Source organism: Phacochoerus africanus, chromosome 3, assembly GCF_016906955.1.
Source record: "Phacochoerus africanus isolate WHEZ1 chromosome 3, ROS_Pafr_v1, whole genome shotgun sequence".
NCBI classification, from domain to species: domain Eukaryota; kingdom Metazoa; phylum Chordata; class Mammalia; order Artiodactyla; family Suidae; genus Phacochoerus; species Phacochoerus africanus.
The window spans coordinates 28,515,081-28,535,420 of record NC_062546.1 but is presented as its reverse complement, the minus strand read 5'-3'; the positions used below and the strand labels follow the sequence as shown (position 1 = coordinate 28,535,420).

At 39.7% G+C, this 20,340-nt stretch overlaps 1 protein-coding gene across 2 annotated transcripts in view; it reads left to right on the top strand.

Annotated features, from left to right (window-relative positions):
* The window catches only part of CSNK2A1 (casein kinase 2 alpha 1), a 53,697-nt gene that overhangs the window by 23,771 nt on the left and 9,586 nt on the right, over positions 1–20,340 (top strand). For both annotated transcript variants that reach the window (XM_047771411.1, XM_047771412.1), the window contains 6 exons: positions 4,716–4,925; positions 7,238–7,349; positions 12,830–12,931; positions 13,446–13,496; positions 15,149–15,208; positions 16,612–16,695. In XM_047771411.1, coding sequence (XP_047627367.1) covers positions 4,825–4,925; positions 7,238–7,349; positions 12,830–12,931; positions 13,446–13,496; positions 15,149–15,208; positions 16,612–16,695 — 510 coding nt within the window. In that variant the 5' untranslated portion in view covers positions 4,716–4,824. The remainder of the gene's footprint in view (positions 1–4,715; positions 4,926–7,237; positions 7,350–12,829; positions 12,932–13,445; positions 13,497–15,148; positions 15,209–16,611; positions 16,696–20,340) is intronic.

Below are 20,340 nucleotides of genomic sequence, written 5' to 3'. Positions count from 1 at the left end.
ATTTCTGAATAGAATAATGTTTATCCTCTTTTTTCTATCTTTGTGCACCCTCTCTTTTCCCCTTATCAACACCTTCCCCCATCTCTCCTTGAATCATTTTATTTATCTGAAGTTACTGAGCAGTAAGTAGTTCAAGAACACACACCCTTTACCCTCCCCTACCCCCCGTTTTCTCTTCCTTGCATAATTAACAAAGGAACTCCTGTGAATGGCTCTTACTCTAAGCAAATTATTTGATATGCATAACAGTAAAGTGAAGCACCTCTTTGGGGTACTACAAAACAACTAGTTGTACTCCCAGTGGAGAATCAAATTCACTAGTTCATAAATTAGGTCCCAACTGAAGAGGCAGAAAACTGCAAAGGTCAGTCAAAACAAGTACTTGAAAATCTCAAGAGTTTCATTAGTGAATAGTCTAGTTCTACTCTTCTTAGAGAATGCTAAGGCCTTAAGAGAACAGAGGAAGCCTGGGCGATGAGTGTGATCGATTCGTGGGCTAGTAAATGGGAGTTGGGGAATATTTTCCATGTGAGTCAGATGATTTCCAGGCAGAAACGAGGTCTCATTTTGTAATGGCATGTCCACCCATGAGTTGGCCCTCAGAGGCTGGGAGTTAACCACAGCTCCTATAATTTTTGTATTTTTGAAGAAAGCTAAGAATGAAGACTGCAGCCTTTTAAGGCTAGGCTTCTACTTACTAGTTTTCACTAAAGAGCAATAGCATAGTAATCATTTAATAATAATTTACATGTGTTTGGTGTTTCTGAGCCCTTTCTGGACTATCATCTCACTTGATCTTCCTTTCAGTCTGCAAGTGCAGTTAGGCAGGTTTTATAAGTGATGCATTAAAGCTGGAAGAAGCCCAATAGAGATCTTATAGCCAACTAATAAATTTGAACCCAGAACTCCACTGCTTGTTTCATCACCTCATTGCATCTAATCCCAGTTACTAAATTTGTGCTGATTTCACAAAAAGTTCATAGGAGAAGGACTTTGAGAGCCACAGTTAAGACGTTTTAATAAGTATCTGAATGATTTTATTGTTTTCTGACTATTTAAATTTTCTACCTACAGACCCCTAGAGTTGAGCAGAGGCAAATTTTAGGGGGGCTTATGAATGGGAGAATGCATAAGTAGACACATGGATCTTTCGATCTCCTGTATGTGGGGGAAGTGAGAGTATCACTGTTGGTCACACTTCTGAAGTATAGCATTAATCCCCATCCAAGTGTCTTGCTCTTCCTCTGAAAGGTTTATGCCACTGAAATCATGGACATGAGGAGACATCTCTTCTGGCTCATCTTTTAGTGTGCTGGCTAAACTCCAGCTTAAGTAGAACATTGGAAAGAACATGCAGATTGTTATAAAAGGGTCTCTTAGAGCTCTCAAATAGGCATAGTTCTAAACACTTTACACTCATTGAATCACCACAAACCTGTGAGGTGAATACAGTCTCTCTGTTTTAGTCTGGTTGAATGTCAGCTCTCTTCTAGCTGTGTGTCCTTTGGCAAGTTACTTAAACTTCGTTTACTTCATTTTCCTCATCTGTAAAATGAGGATAATAATAACTTTTTCTTATCATTTCCTTGTGTAGTAAGAATTTAAAAAAAAAGAACCTGCACAAAGCACACAGCGAATGCTGGTAGATGTTATTGTTATCTAACTAGTTCACGATTGCATGGCAAAAAAGATTATTGTCACAGGAATGGGAAGTTTGGTTTCTCATCCTTTGCTGTTAAGCAGCTATGTGATCCTAAGTAAATTTCCCTCTTTCTTGGCTGCAGTTTTCTTTTACCCATTTCTTAAAAACTTTTTACTTGGAAGTTACTTCAAATTTACATGAGGCAGGAGATCCCATTGTAGCTCCACAGTAATGACCCAGACTAGTATCCATGGGGAAGCAGGTTTGATGCCATGAGCTGCAGTATAGGTTGCAGATGCAGTTCGGATCTGGTGTGGCTGTGGCGTAGGCCGGCAGCTACAGCTCTCATTGAACCCCTAGCCTAGGAACCTCCATATGCTGCGGGTGCTGCCTTTTTATATATGAGACAGAAATAAAAATAGTACAGATATGACACCAAAAGCACAGACAACAAGACAGAATAGACAAAATTGACTTTATCGAAATTCAAAAGTTTTGGAGTTGCTGGTGGCTCAGAGCGTTAAGGATCTAGCATTGTCACTGCCAAGGCTCAGGTTTGATCCTAGGCCTGGGATCTTCTGCATGCCTCAGGCATAGCCAAAGACAAAAATTAAAATTTTGTGATCAAAGGATCAGCGGAATAAAGGGAAGCCCACAAAATGGGATAAAATATTTGCAAATAATATTCTGATAAGGGATTAATGTCTAGAATATATAAGGAATTTCTACAACTTAACAACCACCAAAAAAAACCCCAGTTAAAAACTAAAGGACTTGAGGGAGTTCCCTTCGTGGCTCAGTGATTAATGAACCCCAGGATCCATGAGGATGTGGGTTCGACCCCTGGCCTTGCTCAGTGGGTTAAGGATCCGGTGTTGCCATGAGCTGTGGTTTAGGTGGCAGACGAGGCTTGGATCCTGAGCTGCTATGGCTGCGGCATCAGTTGGCAGCTGTAGCTCCCATTCAACCCCTAGCCTGGCAACTTCCATGTGCCGCAGGTATGGCCCTAACAAGCAAAAAAAAAAAAAAGCTAAAGGGCTTGAATAGTCATCTCTCCAAAGAAGATTCATAAATGGCCAATAAACACATGAAAAAATGCTCAGCGTCACTAATCATTATTGAAGTACAGGTCAAACCACAACAAGATAACACTTTATATCCTTTAAGATGGCTACTATGTAAAAAAATCCATTATGTAAATACTGGTGAGAATGTGGAGAAATTGGAACATTTGTGCACTGCTAATGGGAATATAAAATGATGCAGCCATTGTGGAAGAGTGTGCTGATTCCTCAAAAAAATTAAACAGGATTACCATATGATCAAAATTCCACCCAAAGGAATTGAAAGCAGGAACTCCAGAAGGTATTTATAAATCAGTGTTCATCACAGCATTATTCACAGTAACCTGAAGGTGGAAACAACCCAAGTGTCTGTTGATGAATAAATGGATAAATAATATGTGGTGTATATATATATATATATAGTGAAAGTATTCAGTCTCAAAGAAGAAGGGAATTTTGGCATATGCTATAACATGGATGAACCCTAAAAATATGCTAAATGAGGAGTTCCTGTCGTCGCTCAGTGGTTAACGAATCCAACTAGGAACTGTGAGGTTGCGGGTTCGATCCCTGGCCTTGCTCAGTGGGTTATGGATCTGGTGTTGCCATGAGCTGTGGTGTAGGTCGCAGATGTGGCTCGGATTCTGTGTGGCTGTGGCCCTGGCATAGACCAGTGACTACAGCTCTGATTAAACCCTAGCCTGGGAATTTCCATGTGCCGCAGGCATGGCCCCAGAAAAGGCAAAAAGACCAAAAAATAAAAATAAAAAATAATATGTTTCAACAACGTAAAAATAGTACAAAGAACGTTTGTATCTCCGTTTATTCAGATTTACCTATTTGTAATATTTTAACCCATGTGCTTGTGTGAGTGTACTTTTCCATATACCCTAATCTATCTAAATTCCAGTTGTGTCACTTGATCTGATAGTATTATTTTTTATAGCATCCCCCTCATTACAAGGTTCAGTCTAGGGCAGGACGTTGTATTTAGCTGTCATGTCTTTTTAGCCTTGCTTTATGTTTTATAATGTTGACAGTTTCAAAGAGCGCAGTATATTGTCCCCCAACCGCTGACTTTTTAAAAATAGAAGTTTCCTCATTTCCTGTTTGTCTTTTCCTTGTAATTAGATTGAGGTTACATAATCTTGGCCAGAAAATACATAGGTGATGTGTCTTCCTCAGGTTATGACATTTGGAGACTACATTTTTTTTAAAATCTCGTTGGCCTTAATCAGTGATTTAGGCATCAGGCAGCATCCTGTCTAACAAATAGAAAGGTGTTCCCTCAGTACATTCTTAATTAAATGCAGAGTAAAGGGAATCAACAAATGCTATAGGAATCTCAGAAAACAGAGATAAATAGATTGGTATGGTTGGGGAAGACATGATAAAGGAGACTTAGTTTACCAATTTGGTAGAAAAGCATATTTCTAAAATTTCACCTGCTTTTCCTCTGTGTCAAATTTTGCATTATTTCAGCCAATATATATTACCAGTTTTTACTAAGCTTACTCATATCAAATAAATCAGAAGGAAATTACTGATCTCTTTTTCAGTGAAATCAAGTGTATGTTTCAAATGGTGATCACCAGTCTACTGATTTATTACATAAGGTTACCCAAATAATAAAATGACATTAAACTTTGATATATGGGAACAAGTCTTTATTCCATTCCTGGTGTTATCAAATATTAAAATCAGACTTGAGGTGTTTTGTGCTCTTTCACTATAAAGAACATCCAGACTTTAGGTTAGATGAGGAGGTCACAGGCTGCTTTGTAGAATAGAATTAAGGCCCCTTTATGTATGTTTCTAGGGGGTTTGGTGGTGTGTGTTTGTTTTTTATTCTTTCCCCATGTTCTAGGAGGCACAGTTGGGATATATTCATTAGTTAACGGTAGGAGAGCCAAGGGGTATATTTGAAGCCATTATTGTAGAATGATTTTCTTTACTTCTCATGCTTTTTTAAAGTGGCTTCTTGGCCTTTGTGTGTTTTGTTTCTGCAGTCTGAAGAAAACAGGTCTGAAACAAGGTTTTACCTCCAGCTGCCTCTTTACACGGTGACTGCCAGATCTCCAAACATCAAGTCCAGCTTTGTCCGCCAACCTGTCTGACATGTCGGGACCCGTGCCAAGCAGGGCCAGAGTTTACACAGATGTTAATACGCACAGACCCCGAGAATACTGGGATTATGAGTCACATGTGGTGGAATGGGGGTAATAATTTCCATTTATTTCACTGTATTCACCCAAAGGGCTGACTCTTGTGGATTTGTTGAGTGATTTATGTCAGGAAGCCTCTCTGACTGTGCATTTATAAACTTCAAGATCGAACCCAATTTTTGTTTTCTTCTACAACAAAGAAGCAAGGTGTTGCTTTGGCAAATTAAGTTTTGATGGGTTTACCATTTAAAAATCATTTCAATCTCTTCTTTCCTCTGATATATATATTCTGTGTATAAAGCTTGCTCAACTAAGAGCTTTGCAGTTAGGTGAAAATTAATATTTGAAAGACTTTGAAAATACCAGGCTCTTATATAAAGTAATTTTGAGGTCAGAGAATGTTGTCCCATAATGATAGTGAAGGATGATGCAGTTCTCCAGAAAGGTGTCCTCTTTCTGATGAAAAGCAAAATTAAATTCTTAAAACATTTGCTCTTATCATGAGGCTAGCCCTGTGTAACATGGAATTCAGCACATATTCCATCCTGAACAGTTGCAGTCTGCCTGAACAGCTGTGTTTGCCCTCCTAATTCTCTGCGCAGTCTCATTTGGATGTTTTGTATTTTTTGTCCCACCATTATATGTATTTAACTAATCTGGTGACACCTTAACATTCAAGTGCAAGAGAGAGCAAAAAAAGAAAACCCCCCCCAAAAAGATAGCAATTGAAAAACTCATAAAGCTGCAGCTCCCATAAACTACATTTTATGTCAGACCACATGTGATGTTCATAGGCTAAGTGGTTAAAGATAGTCTTCAAAAATTGTCAGAGTATATTTTAATCCTGGTTGGGCCATGATTCTTAACAGTAAGTATACTGCCTCTGTGCAAGGAGGTACAGTGTGCTTCAAAAATACTATTAAGAGGGAGTTCTCTTGTGGCACAATGGGTTAAGGATCCAGCATTGTCATTGCAGCAGCTTGGGTCACTGCTGTGATATGGGTTCAACCCCTGGCTTGGGAACTTCCATATGTCAGGGGCATGGCCAAAAAAAAAAAAAAAAATCAAGAACCATGGAATAAGGCCAATAAGTAATCATTATTGATAATCTAACAGTCTTCCTCTTCACACATTTTATGTGTGAATACCTGAGTTTTACTATTCCACTCTCTTCAAATTAAGTGATTAGGTGACACTAACAAGCCTTTTGGGATTTTGTCATGGTGCTATTTGCTTACTTACATTTGTTTTCTATGCCTTCTCCCGGCAAGAGAACTCAGTCAGAACCAAGAGCTTCTTTCCCTAAGTCTGCCATGATTATTACATTGTCCATTGTCCTTAGTACCTTTTGTCTTCTCTGTTCATTCACTTTCTTTCTTTTTTGTCTTTTTCTGGGGCTGCACCCACAGCATATGGAGGTTCCCAGGCTGGGGGTCTAATCGGAGGTTAACTGCTGTCCTACACCACAGCCCACAGCAGTGCCGGATCCTTAACCCACTGAGCGAGGCCAGGGATCGAACCTGAAACCTCATGGTTCCTAGTCGGATTTGTTAACCACTGAGCCACAACAGGAACTCCTGTTCGTTCACTTTCTTTGTAGCTGCTTGAGGAAAATGAATGGCTGATTTTTATATGTTGGATTTTCAGTGGATTTTCCAGCAGGAGTAAATAGTATTTAGGCCTTATTGAAGAGACTGTATTTGTATTTCTTTAGGGTAATCTCCTGAGTTGTAAGGAGAGACAGGGAGAAAATGTTGGTATTTTCCTTATTCTTTTTCACCTGCAGTGTTGCATAGTAGTCTTGGAATGTGGGTAAAAGTAGAGCAAGGGGCACCTAACTGTGGTCTGTGATCTATAGTGTGGTTTGCAAACTCCCATCACATGGATTGTCCTCAGAGCCTCGGAGGGCAAGAAGGAAGTTAAACCTATATGTCTGAAAAAGCCACTTATCTGCAAAGTGACCCACTTAAAATCAGCTGCTCCCAAAGTGTGGCTGAATTGAAATATTTTTACAGCATGTAATGACATTCTGCTAGATGCCAACACCAGGACAGGAATATATAAAAATTATTTTCCAAGGGAAAGCTGTCTGTTGTTGGAAATAAATGTACATAAGAAACCCCCACACAGGTTAGCTGTGTGTAATGTGCCAATAGAGATAACATTTTGGGATTTTTTTAATTCTAGGATTTGGCACACACATTTTTAATTGGCCAAAGTTTTTAAAAATACAAAGAAACTAATTTGAAAATTATTTGAAATACCTCATTTCTTTTACTCTGCTGGCTATAGTTTTATAAGTTGAATTAGTGCTTAATAATTTGAATTTTTAAAGTCATTGTCACTTTGAATCATTTTGTTCACAGAAATCAAGATGACTACCAGCTGGTTCGAAAATTAGGCCGGGGTAAATACAGTGAAGTATTTGAAGCCATCAACATCACAAATAATGAAAAAGTTGTTGTTAAAATTCTCAAGGTAAGTACAAGAGAGAGATTATAATTTCAGAAGTTTTGGGGTTTAGATTTTTTTATGTAATAGTGATACCTTTTTTAAAGTAGCATTTGAAAGAGTTTTTGAAGTGCTTTATCACTTTATTATTCCTCTGAAATCGATAGAAGAGATTATTTTTATTTGACAGATCAGGAAACTGAAGCAAGAGAAGTGATTTGACCCCAGTCATACAGCTGGATTTTTTTTTTTTTTTTGTCTTTTTGCTATTTCTTAGGCCGCTCCCGCGGCATATGGAGGTTCCCAGGCTAGGGGTCAAATCCCCAGGCTAGGGGTCAAATCGGAGCTGTAGCCACCGGCCACAGCTGTAGCCACAGCAACGCGGGATCCGAGCCGTGTCTGCAACCTACACCACAGCTCACGGCAACGCCAGATCGTTAACCCACTGAGCAAGGGCAGGGATCAATCCCCCAACCTCATGGTTCCTAGTCGGATTCGTTAACCACTGCGCCACGACGGGAACTCCTGGATTGTTATTATAAGCAGAGGAAGGGAGTAAGGATTCAGTCTTCTCTCTCCTAGGTCTTGCCTAACACCGATTTCCTATTTCATATGTTTTAGTTATGTTTCATGCTTTTGTTTTCAATATATTGTTACTTCTACTGTTGTAAGGATGAGGAGTCACAAATGCAGGTTTTTAGAGGGCAGGCAGATGACACTAGAAGATGTGAGTGATAAGAACTACAGCAAGTGCTCCAAGTCCAGTGTGGCTGATTCTGTTTTGCAAAAAGAAACTAGATATTTATTCTTGTATACTAATTCCCCTGGTTTTTAAATGTTAGCTCAAGAGTTTTTCTAAAACACTGTACAGGCCAGATTTGGCCAGTGGGCTACTGGTTTGCAAATTGTGATTTAATCATACTCTGCTGTGTATGTCATATACCAGGAATGTAGTTCCTTGCCATAAGAACTTTTCCGTATTTGACACAAGAAGCAGAGGGTCCCAGACGTTCTCAATTTATAGAACCCATATTGCCTCAGTAACTTTCATAGTGCCTCCAAGCCAAAAGAAATATTAAGTAGTGAAGTCCAAATAACTTTTTTAAAAGGTATTTGTATTTTAATGTGGTAGCCATTTTTTTAATTATGCAAATAAATTATAAGAAAAAAGTAGTTTTATTTTTATGTAATCATAATTAATTACTATTCAGATAAGCATACACGTTAGTTACTTCACAGCTTCTTAAATGTTGGAATCAGGCTGGACACTAGCAGCCTCATTTCCTGTTGCATATTAAATTTTGCACAGTACTTGCTTTTTTTGTCAAAGTACCTGCTGAAAACCTAGCTTCATAAAAATATGCCATCAAAAGGAATGTAGAGGGAGTTCCCGTCGTGGCGCAATGGTTAACGAATCCGACTAGGAACCATGAGGTTGCGGGTTTGGTCCCTGCCCTTGCTCAGAGGGTTAACGATCCGGCATTGCCGTGAGCTGTGGTGTAGGTTGCAGACGCGGCTCGGATCCCGCGTTGCTGTGGCTCTGGTGTAGGCCGGTGGCTGCAGCTCCGATTCGACCCCTAGCCTGGGAACCTCCATATGCTGTGGGAGCGGCCCAAGAAATAGCAACAACAACAACAACAACCAAAAAAAAAAAGACAAAAAGACAAAAAAGAAAAAAAGGAATGTAGAGTAATCTAATACTGAAACTACAGGCTACTTCAAGGTGGTAGTGTACTCACTGACTGTCAGATAGCAAATACTAATTGGTATTTCCTGCAAAAATTAAAAATCCCACGGAGCCTTTGAATTTGCTGGGGTGTTTTGGCCGTACCTTTTGGGAACCAAAGAGTTTAAGTACTTATATCTTATCCTGTGTAGAAAGAGAACCAAGCTGGAAATCAGGATGTTTTGGATTCTAATCCAAACTTTTAAAATAATTAGCCATACAAAAAAAAAAAAAGGAGTTCCCGTCGTGGCGCAGTGGTTAACGAATCTGACTAGGAACCATGAGGTTACAGGTTCGGTCCCTGCCCTTGCTCAGTGGGTTAACGATCCGGCATTGCCGTGAGCTGTGGTGTAGGTTGCAGACGCGGCTCGGATTCCGCGTTGCTGTGGCTCTGGTGTAGGCCAGTGGCCACAGCTGCAATTAGACCCCTAGCCTGGGAACCTCCATATGCCATGGGAGTGGCCCAAAGAAATAGCAAAAAGACAAAAAAATAAAATAAAATAAAATAAAATAATTAGCCATGATAGTCCTTTTAACTTCTGTAAGACATGTTGGCTCATCTGTGAAGATGAAATAGTCTTACTTTACCTATCTTTCTCAGAACTCTTAGGATCAAATATAAAATTGTATATAGAAATAAACTGGAAACTAAAGTTCTGTATAATTATAAGTGATTTTCCTATGGAAAAGTATATGATAGAATGAGGTGGCATATTATTTAGAGTCAAATGAAAGGCACAAACAGTAAGTCCTACAGTTCAGAAGAGAGTGGTGGTTGGGCAAAATTCCCTGGAGCTGTTTTCAGGCCCTGACTGGGGAGGAGGTTGCGGATCGTTTGCATGGGAGTGTGGAAGGGAAACATGGTCTAGAATATACAAGAAAAGAGGAAGAAATAATAATAAATGAGAGAAATGTTTCATATGGAAGCTGTCATATGACTGTACATGGGAGGTAAACTTGGAAAGGGAGAATAAATTTTTTTTTTTTTAATGTCTTTTTGCCTTTTCTTGAACCGCTCCCTCGGCATATGGAGGTTCCCAGGCTAGGGGTCTAATCAGAGCCGTAGCCACTGGCCTATGCCAGAGCCACAGCAACATGGGATCCAAGCTTTGTCTGCAGCCTACACCATAGCTCACGGCAATGCCGGATCTTTAACCCACTGAGCAAGGCCAGGGATCGAACCTGCAACCTCATGGTTCCTAGTCGGATTTGTTAACCACTGCGCCACGACGGGAGCTCCAGGAGAATAAATTGATGATGGCCTAGAAAAGATAATCTGTGCATTTCCTTCCAGTCTTAAAAAATATGATTTTCATCTCTTCTAGGTTGTTGGGAGCCATTGGTGGTCTTGAGTGAAGGGTGGTGTGGAAAGTTTTTGGGTTTTTTTGTTTTCTTCAGCTCAGTCTTTTTTCCTAATTGTACTATATATGTTACTGTAACTATGTAGCTAGACGGCACAGTTATGAATGAAGTTCATTCCTAACTATATTTAAATCTCCCCTTATTTATTAAGACAAAATTTGCATTGATCACATTAAATTAGGGTTTAAGAATAGCTTTTTGCCATTGTCCAGCAGTTGGGAGATAGTGATTTAGTAGAAAACAGGAGAGAGATTGATGGAATAGTTCTCGGAGGATAGAAACATTTCCTAGATAATCTAGCAGATCAGAAAGATCTGATAGTTGAAGCAAAAAGAAAACTTATGATCAGCTTGTCTCCCAGCCAATGCACTGAGTTTTAATAGAAGCAAAGCTGAGGCCATGGATTGAATTAAATGTGGAATTCACTATTAGTAAAACAGCTTCCATTTATTGAATGTCTGCTCTGCACTGGGCCCTGTTCTAGTTGTGATATATCACAATTCTGTAAGGCAAGTGTAAAGTTTAGAAACACTTAAGTACTTTTTCCAAGCTGCACAGCTATAAAGCCAGGTTCTAAGGATGGTCCATTTAGGACTTAAGATATGGTTAAGATTCTACAGGTATTGTTTGGTTGTTCCTAGATCATCAACCTGGGAAGTTTCTAAAAATAAATTTCCAGCTGCATTCTCAGAATTCCTATTTGGCAGGTCTATAATCTATATATCGAAAAACCCAGGTTGATCATTAAAATTTAGTAAACAGTAGTCTTGTTAATGAAGAGATAAATACTTTACAACAGTTTTTAAGAAGAGGGTGCAGCGTGTCAGTAGTCTGAGGTGACCAATACCATAGGAAAGACTTGCATGGTCCACTGTAGCAGACACAGGTCATGTATGGCTATTGAGAGCATTTGAAATGTGAAATGTGGCTGATCCAAATTGAGATATTCTATAAGGATAAAATAAAGCAGGTTCAAAGGCTTAGTACAAAAAAACATAAAATTGCTCATTAGTAATTGTTATGTTGATTTATATGTTGATAAGATTTTTGGATATATTTTTGCTAACTAAAATATATTATTAAAATTAATTTTCAGAGTTTGCTAGTGAAACAGCAGGTTAAGAATCTGGTGTTGTCACTGCTGTGACTCGGGTCATTTCTGTAGTGTGGGTTCAATCCCAGGCCCAGGAACTTCCCGCTGTGAAAAAACAAAAAGGAATAAAATTAAATGAATTTTTTGTCTGTTTCTTTATACTTTTTAAATGTGGATGCTAGAATATGCAAAGTACACATATGGCTTGTATTATATTTCTTTTTTAAATTTTCCACTATTTAAAAAGAAAGAGGCTGGAGTTCCTGTCATGGCTCAGTGGTTAACGAATCTGACTAGGAACCGTGAGGTTGCGGGTTCGATCCCTGGCCTTGCTCAGTGGGTTGAGGATCCGGCGTTGCCGTGAGCTATGGTGTAGGTTGCAGATGAGGCTCAGATCCCACATTGCTGTGGCTCTGGTGTAGGCCAGTGGCTACGGCTCTGATTCGACCCCTAGCCTGGGAACCTCCATATGCCATGGGAGCGGCCCAAGAAATGGCAAAAAAGACCAAAAAATTAAAAGAAAAAAGAAAAAGAAAGAGGTACATTTGGACCAAAGCCCTTCTCAGAAAAATCAAAAGGGTTTCAATACCAGAACAGATGTGGAAATGATGGCTGAAAACAAATAATGAAAAATATATCGGTTATATAAGTCTAGGCAGATACTATGTGTTATGTCTTAGCCATATTCACAGGTCTTTTCAGATACCTCATTTGATTCTTGCAATAATATGATGAGATAGGTACTCTTATTGATCATTTTACCTGTAATAAAAGGTTTAGAGAGGCTATATAACTTGCCCATATGCACACAGCTAACAGGTAATGAAAGTAGGATTCGCATTAGGCAGTCTGATTCCCAAGACCACATTCAACCCAGAAGGTTATACTGTACAGAAATGGTTTGGCCATCTTTGCTGTTGCTCCTGGTTTCCTTCACTTCTGTGGGGGTATTTATACGATTTAGAGGACAGGGTGGAAAGAGCCCCATATTTCATCTTAATTAATGAAAAGATTTTTCAAGGTACACCCTTTACATTCCTAGTTAGTGTTGTTTTTAAAAGTTAACATAGTGGGACTGATGATTAGAATTAAATGCTAATTTACAGAGTTTTATTTAGTCTATGGAGTGGAAATCTTTTTGTTTCAATTCAGTATTTGCTAAGTACCTGCGGAGTACCTGGACAGGGCTAGGAGAAGGGGATTCAGAGATGAGTCTGACACATTTCCTTCCTTCAAGGAGCTCCTAAGTAAGCTGTTTATTTATTACTTTACCTGTTAAAATATCCTGAAATAATGTATTTTAATGATACGCTTTTACCCTTTCAGCCAGTAAAGAAGAAGAAAATTAAGCGTGAAATAAAGATTTTGGAGAATTTGCGAGGCGGTCCCAACATCATCACACTGGCAGACATTGTAAAAGACCCTGTGGTGAGTATAGTAGGCGCTTGTAGGGCCCACCAGGGCTGATGTGGTGTTTGATCCTGAGCACAACTGGCCTCTTTCTGTTCCTCCCTCTACCATTAAGTCCTGCTTTAAAAGTGCTTAATCAGTTATACCATTTAACTAGTTTGGGTCTTTCTTTCAAAGAGACCTCCACCCACAGACTATTTCTTATTCTTCTAGGCTAAGAGACTGATAGCACTGGAAACTGAAATGTGTTAATCCATTTTGCAAACTCAGGTCCGATGCCGATGGGCGATGGGCGCATTGTCGGGCTGCCTAGAGCCTGGTGAGACTTCAGCTCCATGTCTTCTGTTTGAAATCCATCCCCAAAATGACCTAAGTGTGGTGGTGATCAGAGTGGGGAGGGCTTGTAGCAATAGAGGGTTTCCTACTACTGAAGCGAGGACTGCCAAATTCACCACGTAGCGTCCGCAAACATTGTGCCCACTAAAGCTGCCAGGGCTATTGCTAATGTGAATTTTCTTTTTCTTTCCCCTAGTCACGAACTCCCGCCTTGGTTTTTGAACACGTAAACAACACAGACTTCAAGGTATAATGTATAAGCAACCATTTCAAGCTGTTTTTAGATCATATAGAGAATCTTTTAGGGATGTTACTGTTAGAAGAGCTTCTTTCTAACTTGCTTTAAAAGCACTTCTCATCCTTACAGGGCTAAATTTAAAGATGGACATACTCTTGTACAAGCAGTGTCCACTTTCCACATCTTGGTATTTTGCCCTTTAATTTGTTTTGTGCCCTCTCTTAGTGCCACAGGTGTGGCATATGAAAGTTCCCAGGCTAGGTGTCAAATTGGACTATAACCACTAGCCTATACCACAGCAGCCCAAACCATATCTGCCACCTACACTGCAGCTTGAGGCAATGCCAGATCCTTTAGTCCACTGAGCGAGGCAAGGGATCAAACCCACATCCTCCCATAGATATTTATATTAACTGGGTTCTTAACCTGCTGAGCCACAGTGGGAACTCCTGCTTAGTGCTCTTTTTAATAACCAATGTTTACTTCTCAACACCTTTACCAGTTATTTAACAGTTTCTCCTAATGTTAAACTTAATGAAAGCAACAGCTCATGTTCAGTCAGAATCTGGTCTTAGGGCATTTCTCTTAAAAAAAAAAAGGCAAAGTTCAAGAAGGAATGTATTGTGTATGTGAAAGGAATAACAGCTTGCTTGTACCCTAGGGTTCCTGAGAAACTTGGGCTCTAAGAAGCTTAAAAAGAGATGGGTGGGGAATGGTGTGGTAAATTCTGCTAAAACAAACCTCTTAAGCAGATAGCTCTGACTTCCAGCCAGTTTCAAACATGTTCTCAATACTAGTACAACAGAAGAATGTGGGCACTGTCTTGGGTTTTAACTTGTAAAGGTATTTGACTTGCCTTTGCACCAGTCTAGTAGCAAGAATGTTTAGATATCAGTAAATGGGTGAGTTCTTTTGCTGAGAAAAGGAAAAAAAGTAAGAATTGTTTTAGAATCAGAGTAACTTTAAGGAAAATGTCAGAGGACATCACTGACCATTTGATGACATGTACTTTTTTTTTTTCCATTTGGGAAACTGGAAATGATGCATGACAAATGTTCAAAGTTTACTTTCAAATTGGGACAGGAATAGGTTCTGTTAAATTGGCTCAACAAGATTTAGCTATAAGCTGTCTGTACGTCCACTGATGATCTGCAGAACCTGTAACTGTGGAGGCCAAAGATGGGTTAATTCCCTACTAAGAAGGCTATGACCTTGCCCAAATGCCTTTTACGAGAAAATTTGGAGATAAATGAAAAACAAACTAGATTGCAAATGTGTATCAGTGCATGTTGCATGTATATAAATTGATACGTTCCCGAAAGTGGATTATATCTTCAGAGATATCAGTTTAAGTAATTCTTTACTTTTGCACATAAAGACCCAAAGTATCTTTTTAAAGTTAGTGAGTTCCCTGGTGGCCTAGCAGATAAGGACTCTGTTGTCACTGCTGTGGCTTAGGCTCAGTTCCTGGCCTGGTAACTTCCTCATGCTGAGCCAAAAAAAAATTAATGTTAAATTGGAGAAGAGACTGGTAAGCAGACAGATCTTGGAATAATGGTAAATGAACCAAGTCTTGATTCGAGTTACTACAAATGAGATTGAGAAAATGCCTTCTTACCAGTACTGTTTCATGGCTTAAATATTATATTTGTCTTTAACAGCAATTGTACCAGACGTTAACAGACTATGATATTCGATTTTACATGTATGAGATTCTAAAGGTAAGGGAACCTTGTATACTAAATATCTTTAGATTAATCTCCCTTTTGTTAAATAATCCAAATGACTGTGGAAAAGCCAGTGGATTGACTTTGTAAACTACATTGTGGGGGTCTCTCTATAGAAATATTTAATAAATAGCACCAGAACTCTGTTGGTATAAGGGTTATGGAATGGGGTCTAATAAGAATATAATTGATAATGCTCTGGAAAGGGTATTTAGAAGAGAACTGGGACTCCTTAGCAAATATATGTAACCTCTGTCTTGCTCTTATGAAAGTTACAGTTAAATTGTCAAGACGTGTAAAAATAAGTTTACTTTATTTCACTTTAAAATTGAAGAAGTAAAACAGTAAACTTTAACTCAGGCTGTTTTCCTAAGGATTATGTAAATCTCTGCATAGAGATTACTGATTTAGAATGAACTTTGGTTTCTAAAGTGGAATCGCCAAATATCTTGCGTCCAGTAGTCGCAAGACCAGCTTTATAGATGAAATCACTAAGAGTTGCCTAAAATATATTACAAAATCAGAGTTGGTATAAAGCCTGAACCTGAGAAGTACCCTGAAGAGACTATGCCAGCAGAAATATTTGGTCTTTCCATTGGCTCATGCAGTCTTAGGGCAAGCAGGACCTCACAAAGTTAAGGATGTGTTTGCCTAACTTTGGAAACCATAGGAACCCAAGTTGCCCTTCAGGAAGGACAAGAACCCAGCTAATGACATCGCTGGCTTAAAGACTTAGATTAGCAAAACCAGGGGAGTTGATGTCATAAATCACTAGCTAGAAAACTTCTTTACAGGGACAAACAGTAAAATTTTTGGCTTTGTGGGCCGTGGGGTCTTTCTCACACTACTCAGCTCTGCCATTATAGCATGAAAACAGCCATAGGCAGCATGCAAACAAATAGATAATGGCTGTGTTCCAATAAAACATCCACAAAAACAAGCTCAGGCCATGTTTGGCCCATGGGTCATTTTTTTGCCAAGCTCTCTTGTAGACTCTTAGGTGCTAAAGAATTGTTCTTTGAATAAGAGGTTGATAGAGAGAAGTTTTCCTCTTTTGAGGAGCCTGTGTTTGTGAAAATAATCCAGGCTTTAGGTATAGGGGAGAAATTAGAAATAATGCAATTGTTGTATGGTTTGAATCTTTTTTTTTTTTTTTAAACAAAAAAGGATGTTGAAACAACTGTGCAAGAATAGAACTTGGAGTTTAGAGGGCACTGGGTTTGCTTGACCATGGGACCTTGAACAAGACTTTGGAAAATACCTATGGAAGTGATTGTCCTAACTTTGACTCTTAGGAGTGTTGTGAAACTAGAAGGAAAACTATGGAGGAAAAAGTAAAGGTCAAAAAATGACTCTCACCTGAGCTAACACTTTCTTCTTACCTGTTCCTCCCACAGGCCCTGGATTATTGTCACAGTATGGGGATTATGCACAGAGATGTGAAGCCCCATAATGTTATGATTGATCATGAGCACAGAAAGGTAAAGTGATAGATAAGTTCTCTTTACCTCTTTTTTTTTTTTTTTTTTTTTTTTTTTTTTTTTTTTTTTTTTAGGGCGGCATTCATGGCATATGAAAGTTCCCAGGCTAGGGGTCGAATTGAAGCTACAGCTGCCAGCCTACACCACAGCAGCGCAGGATCCGAGCCATGTCTGCAACCTACATCACAGCTCACAGCAACACCAGATCCCCGAGCCACTGAGCAAGGCCAGGAATTGAATCCACATCCTTGTGGATATTAGTTTTATTTGTTTCCGCTGCTCCACAGTGGGAACTCCAGTTTCCTTTATTTCTTTATGTATTTTTTCCTGTGATAAGAACTCTTAGGATTTATTCTCTTAGCAACTTTCATATATAACATGCAGCAGTGTTAATTATATTGATCATATTGTACATTACTTATTAACTCAATGAGTTTTATTATATTTATAGTTGTACAACCATCATCACAACCCAATTGTACAGCATTTCCATCCCAAACCTCCAGCCCATCCCCCCCAACCTGTCTCCTTTGGTAAACATAAGTTTTTCAAAGTCTGTGAGTCAGTTTCTGTTCTGCAAAGAAGTTCATTGTATTCTTTGTTTAGATTCCACATATAAGTGATAGCATATGACATTGGTGTCTCACTGTCTGACTAACTTCACTTAGCATGATAATTTCTAGGTCCATCCATGTTGCTGCAAATGCCATTATTTCATTCTTTTTTATGGTTGAGTAACATTCCATTGTGCATTTATACCACATGTTCTTTATTCACTCCTCTGTCAATGGACATTTAGGTTGCTTCAGTGTATTGGTTATTGTATATAGTGCTGCAGTGGACATTGGGGTACATGTATCTTTTGAATCTTGTTTTTCTCTGGATAGATGCCCAGGAGTGGGATTGCTGGATCAGATGGTAATTAACTGCTTTTAGTTCTCTGAGGAATCTCCATACTGTTTTCTATAGTGGTTGCACCAACGGATAAGTTTTAGTTATGAACATGATGGAGTTAACAGCCCATCTTTAACATTTTATCCCTAGCTTCTGTCATAGTTCTTGGTACCTATTAGGCACTCGATAAGTATTTGGTGAATGAACGAATTGACAAATCAGAAGGTTTAAAACATTATTCTTTCAGAGTTTCCTCAGTGGATTAAGGATCTGGCACTGTCACCACTGTGGCTCTGGTTACTGCTGTGGCACAGGTTTAATCCCTAGCCTGGCAACTTCTCCATGCTGCCAAAAAAAAAAAGTCATTCATTTATATTCCTAAGAATATTATCAAAAATAAAATAGATTAGTATAGTGGATAAAACAGTTTTGGGCAGGGGGCCTAAGGGCTTTAGTCTTATTTACTGAAAAACTTTTTTTTCTTACCTATACAGTGGGTATATAAGTAACAGTATTTGTCCTGAATGCCACTAGGTTTTTGTGAGAATAAGTGTGTATAGTTGTGAAATGGATCAGATCTTTAGAAAAACGCTGCTTACTAGCAAATATCATGAGGCCTCTGAGCTCTACAACTACCTGTAATGAAAGCCTCACTATAACATTTCTGGGGGGTTTTTTGTTTGTTTGGGGGGAGGTTGTGTGGGGTGTGGGTTTTGTGTTTGTTTTTTGTCCTTTTTGGGCCACACCCGTGACATAGGGAGGTTGCCAGGCTAGGGGTCTAATCAGAGCTGTTGCTGCTGGCCTACACCACAGCAATGCCAGATCTGAGCTGCGTCTACAACCTACACCACAGTTCACGGCAATGCCAGATCCTTAACCCACTGAGCGAGGCCAAGGATCTAACCCGCAACCTCATGGTTCCTAGTCAGATTCGTTTCCACTGCGCCACGACAGGAACTCCCATTTAAGGTGAACCAGGCCCACCTCTTGCATGCAGTGATGGCTCTCTATTGTAGGCTTTGGGGATATAGGTCATTTGTTCATTCAATTAGTATTTTTTTAAACGTACACTATGTAATGGGTATTGTTCTAGAAGATGGGGATATATGCATGAGACAAAAATAAACAAAAATTCTTGTCCAGAGGAGCTTGCATTTGGGGGCGACTGATAGGATAGAACTTTAAAAGTGATGTAGAATAAAAATAAAACAGGAATATGGAGTATCAGAGGGTGTTACAGTTTTAAACAGGGTGGTAGAGAGAAGGTTTTTTTAGGAAGTTAGAGAACACGAGAGGAATCAACCATGCAGTCTCAGAAAGATACAGCAGGTGCAAAAGCCCTCAGACAAGAGTGTGCCTAGCTTATTGGAACGGCACACACATAGAGCTGGAATAGAATGAACATGGGGAATCGGGGAAGGAAATGAAATCAGGGAGCTAAATAGTATAGGTTTTATAGGGTTTGAGCAGAAAGTAAGTTCTCACTTGCATATTTAAAAGTTCACTGGGAGTTCCTCTTGTGGCTCAGTGGTAACGAACTGGACTAGTATCCATGAGGATGCAGGTTCGATCCCTGGCCTCAGTGGGTTAGGGATCTGGCACTGCCTCAAGCTGCAGCACAGGTCTCGGATGTAGCTCAGATCCCGCTCCTAGCCTGGGAACCTCCATGTGTCACAGGTGTGGCCCTAAAAAGGAAAAGGTGGGGGGAATCATTCTGGTTCCTATGTGGAGAATTGGGGGCAAGAGTGAGAGGCAGACCAATTAAGAGAAGTAGCTGTTGCAGTAGACAGGTATTAGTGATGGCGTGGACCAGGGCAATGGCAGTGAACATGTTGATATGATCAGAATATGGTAGAGCTGTCAGGATTTGTTGACAAGTTACATATGGACTAGAAAGGAGGCAAGAGTCCAGGGTGAAAATTTTTTGACCTAAATAACAGGATAAGTGGAATTACCTTTAAGATAACAAATGGGGAGGAGTCTGTGAGAGAAACAGATTTTGCAGGGAATAAATTCAGTTTTGAAATGTCTGTTAGGTGATCACAGAGAGATGGCTAGTAAGCAGCAGGGGCTAGATAAGAGAGTATAGGTGGGAAAAGGTAAGATACTGGGTATGAAGCCACGAGACCAGAAATAGTCATCTGGGGGAGTTCCCGTAGTGGCGCAGCAGAAACTAATCCGACTAGGAACCATGAGGTTTCGGGTTCGATCCCTGGCCTCGCTCAGTGGGTTAAGGATCCACCGTTGCTGTACGCTGTAGTATAGGTCACAGACATGACTTGGATCCTGAGTTGCTGTGGCTGTGGTATAGGCTGGCGGCTACAACTCCAATTGAACCCCTAGCCTGGGAACCTCCATATGCCACGGGTGCAGCCCTTAAAATACAAAAAAAGAAAAAGAAAACGTCGTCTGGAAATACTTACTGATGAGATAGGAGGCTCAGATACGGCTCTGGAGCACTGATATTAAAAAGTGGAAGAGGAGTTCTCCTGTGGCACAGTGGGTTAAGGATCCAGTGTTGTCACTGCAGTGGCTTGGGTCACCACTGTGGCACGGGTTCGATCCCTAGTCTGGGAACTTACTATATTTCCCTTTGTTTACTAAAAGAAGGCACTAATTAACAGTGAACTTTTGGAGATGGAGCTAGGGCAGTTAGGCATTACTCAGGCCCTGCTGCTCACACTTTAAATCTTGGTCATGATTTGCACAAAGAGCAAATTAGGTTGCCTCTTGTCCTTGTTACTGCTGTTT